Below are 8,904 nucleotides of genomic sequence, written 5' to 3' on the forward strand. Positions count from 1 at the left end.
CCATAACCCTTTTGAAAAGAAAGATCTGCACTTTATAAATATTTAATAAAAAACAGGAACACACAAAAAATTATCTGTTCCACCTCAAATGTTTTATATGCATATGGGTTTGTTGTTTTTTTAATAAAGCTTTTCCCACTCTTAAATCCATTCCTTATGTTTATCTGAAAGCTAATCAGAACCAGGGTGAAAATGAAGTCATTAAGAAGGAAATAAATGATAAATTCAAGAAGAACATCAATTACAGTTACTATTAAATGAGCATCTAATAGATTCCCAAAATGATGCTATATTCTTTTAAAATCATTACATGCACATAGTTAAAAAAAGAAAAACAGTACAAAAAGACATGCAATTTTTAAAAAATCCCTTATTCTGGATTCCTATATTCTCTATTGATTCCTAAACGTCCCCAAAGGCAACAATTATTAATTTCATATGTAGCCTTTCAAATATTCATGCTTGCCATCATATTTATTTTTCACAACTCTTTGAAGTAGATGGTATTAATTTATAAATTAAGAAACTGAGCCTTAAAGGTTATGGGCAAAGTCATAAGTTTTGAAGAGACAGAGCAGGAATCAGAACACAGGCCCAACCATCCATGCACAAACCCATTCTACACCCAAGGATCTTCTACAGAAACACTGGCAGATGTTCAAAGTGTCTGTAAGAACCAAAACAAAAAAAAAAACGTACCCAATTCCATCAAGGATCGGTAATATCTATCCATTAAGAACTGGTGATCAGTCATATATATACTGTGAAATACTATGCAGCCATTAAAAGTAAAGTTAAAAAACAGATGCTAAATCCATCAAGAAAATCTCCAAAAATAATATGTTAAAAAAGCAAGCCATAAATAGGGAGTTACTGTTTCTTGGACATAGTATTTATTCTTGGGATGACAAAAATATTCTGGATGTGGACAGTAGTAATGGTTGGACAACAATGTGACATATCTAATGATAACATATGCTAAAAAATAATATTTTTTTAAATCTCTATATATATTACTATAATTTTCTAATGCAATTGCAAGATCACATAACTGTAATCTCATTTTTGTACAAATAAAAAGTCTGTACATAAGAATGTTTTAGACTTTACCTTAACAGACATCTTGGTAATTCTCCAGAGTTCTAGCTATGCTAACACCTATTTCAGCACGCCCACTCACAAACACAGTTGTTAGCATTCAAACTCAATTCTTAGCACCTTTTTCCTACCTCACACAAAACAAAATGTTCAGACCTGATTTATCTGTAGTTTCCCAACTCCTATGCTAAGTGTTATGGTAGACTCATTAAGATCCAAAATAAGCTCTAAAGTGAAAAAAAAAATGTAGGAAAATGCTAATTCTCTCAATTGTCTGGTCAGATAGAAAAAGAGAATATATGATGCTATCAGTATAGGGAAATAAAATCCCAATGCTCTAGAAAGCAGAGTGGCAAAGGGTAATAATACAGCTCTTACATCTCAAGTACCTTAAAATTGAAGTTTTTGGATGACAACATGGCAACAGCCCAGCAAGTAATGCAAATGGTATTCCTGTGGGTGGGAAACCACAGCCTAATGCTTTAAGCATAATTACAAGAAATGTAAGGATGACAAATGGTCTGAGAAGTTTTTCCTTCTATTTAAAGACAACCCTAGCTAAAATATAACCTATACTGAGATTTAGTTAAGTAAATATCTGAAAACAAAAACAGTATTATTGAAAGCAGAGACAATAAAGCTCTATTCTTGATGTAACTGCTCAAGTTTCTCTGACCCAGAGGAGGATCAGGAAGGCCCTCTCTTAAAACACAGGAAAGTTCATTCACTGTTTTCACATTCCCAAGCGCACTCCAGAAGAAGGTTGCAGGAGCTATCACAAAGGGAACGTATAGGGATAATTTTTTTAAAAATCAAGGCAGCAAATCTTGATAGTTATAGTTAAGCCTACAGGGCACAGAATAATCAGCACTGAAGGTTTCTTCTCTACTACTTACTTTTCATTAAAATCAAGAGCTCAATTTCCTCAGTATACATATAGGCACAAGCACTGAAGTTTTTTTACTCATGACTGACGTTTTCACTCTTCACAATAGTGGTCCATTGTGCCAGCGAAAATCCTTAAGGGCAGAAAGTTGCTTTTTCCACTGTATTCTTCAAATCTTAGTTAGTAAGCTTATTAAGTTAATAATAAGTTATTAAGGCTTCCCAAATTAGAAAGCACAGGTATAGCTGCACCTTCCATCCTAGTTTAGGATGTTTTCATTAACAGTGACTCTTAAGTTGTGTCTCTGAAACACTGGGAAAGAGGTATGTCTCCAAGGCATTTCAAGAAGTCTGGGAAATCAAAACTATTTTCAAATAATGCTAAAAAATTCCTAAGAAGCTGCTGTAGCCATTCACACTACGCTAACAATTTCACTAACAGTGCTTAAGTAATGATACAACTGCTGGTCTGTTAGTACTAATCAAGATAGTGGTAGTGTAACCAAGTTCTTCACTTCAGTGTACTTGCAAATAAGAAAGCCAATTTCTCTTTTAGGTGTCTTTAATGAAAAAGGTACAACCACTCTAGAAAAGTCCATCAGTTTCTAAAAAGACAACATGACCAGGTGTTGCAAGGTTCAAGTCTCAGCTATCAAGCTATCACCAGCCACTGTGTCATTCATTCCCAGGCCAGGGAGCTGACACTCATGGTACAGCAGTCCTCACCTGTCTCACCTGCTGCTCCCCTTAACAGTGTATTTCAGTGGATCACCTATTCTGCTCCCTACTCTGTCTCTGGTGAATCCTTTCACCCTCCATACCTCTTGCCTAGAGCCTGATTCTTGTATACATACATAATTAAAATAAATATAAAAAAAAAAAGGTGAACATAAGCATTACCATACAACTGAAGTTGCACTTTTGGACATTTATCCCAGAGAAAGGAAAAAGTATGTTTACTTTTTTATGTTTACATAAAAACCTGTCCAAAGATGTTCTTAGTGACTTTAAACAGCCAAAAACTAGAAACAGCCCAAAATGTCCCTCAACAGATGAACAGATAAATTGCCAAACACCTATATCATGGAGTACTATTCAGCAATGAAAAGGAACAAACCATGATGCATGTAACATCAAGGACAACTCTCCAGGGAACTAAGCTGAATTTTAATTTAAAAGTCAAGTCTAGGGCCCTCCCTGGTGACGTAGCAGGTTAAAGCACAGCAGCACTGCAAAGCTAACGCCACTTCAGCATGAATTGATCCCTGCCCTGGAGGTGATTCACATGGCGCTGCAGACCTCTCCTGACCTGCCCCCTGCTCCCCTCAGCAGTGTACTTCATCAGTTGGCCTGTTCTGCTCCCCACTCTGTCTCTGGTGAAGCCTCTCACTGCCCCTGCACCTCTGGCCTGTACCCCAGTTCTGTGTGCATAAATAAATAAATCTTTTTTAAAAAAAATCAAGTCTAAATCATCTTATATGATTCCACATACGTAACATTTTAGAACTGTTAAACAGTTGAACAGTTTCCTGGATGTAAGGAAGAGTAGGAAAACATGACATGTAAGTGGTTATAAGAGGGATCCTTGGGTGACAGAACTAAGTGTTCTGATCTTGACTGTGGAGATAGATTGACTTACTTAACACTTGAGTTAAGTAAACACATGTAATATACACACAAATGAGTACAAGTAAAACAGAAAAACTCAAATATTACTCTTGATACCTTAGATATTACTGTTTATATCAGATTAGGTACTTGTATTAATATAGTAGGGTTTACAAAATTGGGGGAAAGTGGGCAAAGAGTACACTGCATCTCTCTGGATTATTTCCTGCAACTGTATGGCAATCGACAGTTAGCTTTAAAACTTCTATTAAAAAATATACATCTGTGGTTATAGCAGCATTAGGTCACAATAAACCATGGCGGAACCAAAGTTCCATCAAAGGGATAAATGAATAAACAAAAAACTACAATGGAATATCACTCAACTATAAAAATGGAATATCACTCAACTATAAAAAAGGAAATTCTGACATGCTTCAATATAGATGAACCTTGAGGAATTATGCTAATAAAATAAGTCACAACAAAAACAAATATTGGGTGATTTCACTTATGTGAGATACCTGAAAATCAAAATCCAAGACAGAAAATAGAACATGATTACCAGGGGGAAGTTGCTGAGTATGTAGAGTTTCAGTTCTGCAAAATGTGAAGTTATGGTGAAGATAAGCACACAAATGCTCACCTGATATATGAAAGTTAAAAAAAAAAACTAGAAAGATTGTTAACTGAAAATTCAGAGATTGGAATGAGATAGGATCAAGAAGGGACACTACATTAGGAAGAGTTAGGAAAAAGTTCAAGGGTCTTAATCTTTAGTTACACTGCGTACCCACTGTATCATTATTCTTTATATTTTACCTATACGTCAAGGTTTGTATGGCTTAATATTCAATAATATTTAAAAACAGAAAAATATCCTTGAAACAGTACAAATTAGTATTAGCTTGGCTCCTGGCCTTTCTGTTACTTGTGATGAGGAGAGAGGTATGCACACAGCTCTGCTGCTGCATACCAGTGTGGACAGGAAGATCACTGCCTGGAGGAAGAGCACGTGTAACTGAGTAAAGAGCTGAATTAAATATCTTTTTCTATGATACACCATTTTACTGGACAGAATAACTGACAAACTGGTTTTTGGACCTATATTTGGTAGACATATTTTGAAACAAATTGAATCTGTCACTGTGAGGAAAACCACTGACAACAGAATTCTGCCAACAATGAAAATCAAGTTTCAACTGAAAATGAGAATGTTAGAAAACTTATAGCCACCACCTTGAATATTACAGCTTCACAAAAATTGAAGACTACTGAAATTAATGAGACAAATTAAATCAGTGGTGATAACAAATGTTATTTAGTGATCTTGTATAAGTAAAATATTTCAGTATTTGGAAGCTCTACCTAACTTACTGAACCAATATTTCCCAAGTGATAAACATGTGGTATTACAGTGAGTAACAAGTCCACTCAAACTGCAAGAGAGACCGATGAATTTTTTTAAATTCTTGTTGCAGCAACATTAGCTTACAACACTGCATAGGTTTCAAATATACAGTTGAAACCCTCAGCAACTAAAACCGATCAATTCTAATACAACAATATGAAAAATTCATTTGTAGGGCTTCAGATTTCACACCCAAAGTAATCCTAAGAACAACCACTTACCTAGTTTTGGTGTTATAACAAAATACCCACAATTATTTGAAAAACCTATTAAAATATTCCTCCCTTTCCAACAACCTGAGACCAGATATTTTTCATACACTTGTCAAAAGGTATGACAATAGACTATATGCCAAGCAGCCGTCTTCTATGTAGTATTATGTCAAACACTGAAAAGACCTACAAAATGTAGAAATGCCATCCGTTGCAGTAATTTTCCCATATTGGAAAGTATTTCCATTAAAATGTGCGATGTATGTTAACGTATCATGGCCTCACTGTTTATACTGCTAATTAATATTTTTCAATATCTGTTTTCATTTTTAACAGTAAATATCTGTAAGTATAACCATCGTAAGCCAAATTTCTTTTCTAGCTTTAAAACGGGTGCTAAGACCCACATGTTCGAGAAGCGCTTGTCTACACTATCCCTGCCGGCAGCATTTACTCACTAAAGAAATTCTGGTTAGTCTGGCACTCTGCTAAGCAGGGTGCGAGCGGCCGCCGCACAGTGCTCTCAGAGCACAGGACACGTCGACGACACCCCTAAACCATCTTTGCAGCAGCTTCGGTCGCTAGCGCCCGCGGGCTGTGCGTCCCGACTGCCCCCTCAGGGAGCCGGCCTCCGCTTGGGGCCCTCCCGGCGCGGTCTCCCAGGCGCGGCGCCGCCCCCGGACACCCGCGCACCAGGGCTTGGGGCGGCCGGAAAGGCCCGGGAGCGCAGGCCGCCCGCCCACGGCCGGGCCCAGGGAGAGCAGGCCGAGGGCGAGTCCGCGCCGACGTGGCGGGTGGCGAGTGGCGGCCGAGCCCAGCCTTACCTGTTGGTCATTCCTGCCGCCACGCCCAGCATCTCCGCTCTGTCGGCCACCGGCCCTCAGAACCTCCGCTCCCCGCACCGTTGCAACCAAGTCCTTGTCCGCCGCCTACTCGGAAAGGCGGGCGGGCCACGCGCAGGAAGGGAAGGCGGGCAGGGGCGGGGAGGTGGCCACCTCCCGCCCAGAGCCGGCAAAGGGGCGGGCTGGCCGCGCAAGGGCGCGCGCCGGAGGAGGCGAGGGAGGGGAACGCCAGGCCCTGGATGCGAGGTGCAGGAGATCCCGCCCCCGGCCTTGGGCCCTGCCCTCTACGGGTCCGGGTCCGCGTTCGGGTCCGGGTTCAGCCCCGCCTGGCCTGGGCCCAGTGTTGGGCCCCACACACCCTCCTCTCCGGCCAGCCCGCGGCCCGCCCTCGGCCCGCCCTCGCCCTGAACGCCTCATTCCCCGGCCCGCCCACGTCCCATTGACACCGCCTCGCACGCCCGCGGCGCTCGCCTGGAGCCTGGCCAGAGGGGCGTGTACAAAGGCCCCGCGGGCGCTCTCAGGTTCCCCTGTAGCCCTGGGCTTGCTGTCTTGGGGTGACTGCATTTTACGCCTCGAGCGGAAAGAACCAGCAGGTTCCGCCTCCCCGAAGTGCCAACTGGACAGTGTAGCTCTAGCTTAGTCTTTGGGACCGAGGTGCTGGGAGCCACAAGGTGCGCCCAGATCCTGGTGAGAGATTCCGAGGAGACTTTGTGGAACGTGGTGTCTAGTTCACCAAACTTCGGGGAAGGGGTCCGTGTCTAGATTGGTCACCCCAGAAGCCCTGTGCTGCATGCCTGGAACTTACCGACTGCTCCCAGGGGGTTTCACTTTCTTTATGGGAAGATTTAACCTTCCTTTGAAACATTCAGTCCTATTTCTACACCATTTCCTTCTGGTCCTCATTCTTTTGCTCGTTCCCTCTACTGGAAGTCTGCAAAGATTTAATGAATTTATTAATCCTGAATATAAATGACCTCTCCTGGGGTAGATTTTGTAACTATACTTACTTTCTGGTTCTGTCTTCAGCCACGCTAGATATGTGGGTAAAAACACTGGATGCCTTTGACATCTTTATATCAAAATAATTAACGCCAGATCTTTACATGTTTTTTAAAAACATGGGGGAAAAAAAGATTGATGTGGGAAGAAACTTTTTAAACAGGATATATGCTCCCAAACTCATAAATTAAAGACTGATAAGTGTAGTCAAATAGAAATCTTAAATTTCTGCATAATAAACAAATATGATAAATAGCAACTAAGAAAAATATTTGTAAGGTATATGACCAATAAAAGATCTAAATTCCATATAAGAAATCAGAACAACTGAGAAAAATACACAACATATATATACATATGCTTAACAAGGGGAGAAAGATGAATATTGGTTCTTGCTTTAGAAAGTGTGCATATATTACATTTCCGTAAGTGGCATTATACTATAGATTCATTTTCTTCCTTGCTTTTTTCACTGTACCCTTTGTTTAAGCAACAATCCCTCTATTTTCTACTTTATTACTTGAACACTAAAAAACTCACCTTACAGTAAACTGCCCCTCCACATTCCCCTAAAGGTAGGCTCCTTCCAGCTCCTTCCTCTCCTGAATGATGCTTAAGTGAGCATTCTTACCTTGGTATACCTCCTGCTCTAGAATGAAACATTCCTGAGTTGGAGGATTGGGTCATAATGTATACTGGCATTATTTTTTCTAGGTTTTGTAAATTGCTTTTCAGAATGACTCTTTCATACTGTGCTTAATCCTAATTATTACAAAAAATAAATTTGGGACAGTTTAAAAAGTAGAATATTCCGGGCCCTCCCTGGTGGTGCAGCAGGGTAAAGCACAGCACAAAGAGGCTTAAGCCACTTCCACATGAGTTCGATTCCCGCCTGCCCCAGAGGAGATCCACATGGTGAGGCAGACCTCTCCTGACCCGCCCGCTGCTCCCCTCAGCAGTGTGCTTCGTCGATCTGCCTGTTCTGTACCCCGCTCTGTCTCTGGTGAATCCTCTCACCCTCCACATCTCTGACCTGTACCCCAGTTCTGCATGCATAAATAAATAAATCTTTGAAAAAAAAAGTAGAATATTCCAAAGGAATTGGCATGTGCTATCTAGCTCAATAAGTAAACATATGAATTTCTCAAGAAGGGCCTGCAAGCTTCCCTTCATTTTTTCCCCACTTTTATGCACCTTAATCTGCTTTCAGTTGATATTCTGCATTCATTCTGATCTTTGAAAATGATTGTCTTCTTAAAATAACATTGTTGGCCTTCCCTGGTAGCACAATGGGTTAGGATGCAGCCCTGCAAGCTAGTCACAGCTGCTTCAGTATGAGTTCCATCCCCAGCCCTAGAGGTGATCCACCTCTGGCCTGTATCTCAGTTCTGTATGCAATAAATAAAGAAATCTTTAAAACACACACACACACACACACACAATGTCATTCTTCACATTACCTGTTTGTTCCATGGAATTCCTGTGATCTTGTTATTCACATCATATATGATGTTGGTCATGGGAAGAAGGGATAGGATATATGACTTTGAGCAGCATTGTTGGGGCCAAAGCAGAGAATTCTATGAGCCCTAAGTGACCTTACATTGCTGACATATGAGACACTGCTTCATAATTCCAATCATGGGACCACAGTATCACAGGTAGCTTTCTAAGGCTCTTCCTACTCCTCTTGATAATGCTCATTGCTTCTCAAGTTTATAAGAGAGAAGCTAGGACTAGAAAGATAGTGTTTAAGATGTTGCAAGGCAAAGGAGGACTTAGCTTCTATAAATATTCCAAAACTTTTAGTCTTTTAAGTTATACATGAAACATCCCATTACCCACTCCC

The 8,904-nt window shown here is 40.6% G+C and overlaps 1 protein-coding gene across 1 annotated transcript in view; it reads right to left on the reverse strand.

Annotated features, from left to right (window-relative positions):
* The window catches only part of LIMS1 (LIM and senescent cell antigen-like domains 1), a 162,367-nt gene extending 155,936 nt beyond the window's left edge, over positions 1-6,431 (reverse strand). Inside the window, exon 1 of the mRNA XM_012731559.1 lies at positions 6,039-6,431. Within this exon, the coding sequence (XP_012587013.1) occupies positions 6,039-6,070 (32 nt within the window). The 5' untranslated portion in view covers positions 6,071-6,431. The remainder of the gene's footprint in view (positions 1-6,038) is intronic.
* Positions 6,432-8,904: the final 2,473 nt, after the last annotated feature.

Source organism: Condylura cristata, unplaced genomic scaffold (assembly GCF_000260355.1).
Source record: "Condylura cristata isolate star-nosed mole 26May11 unplaced genomic scaffold, ConCri1.0 scaffold00031, whole genome shotgun sequence".
Classification (NCBI taxonomy): domain Eukaryota; kingdom Metazoa; phylum Chordata; class Mammalia; order Eulipotyphla; family Talpidae; genus Condylura; species Condylura cristata.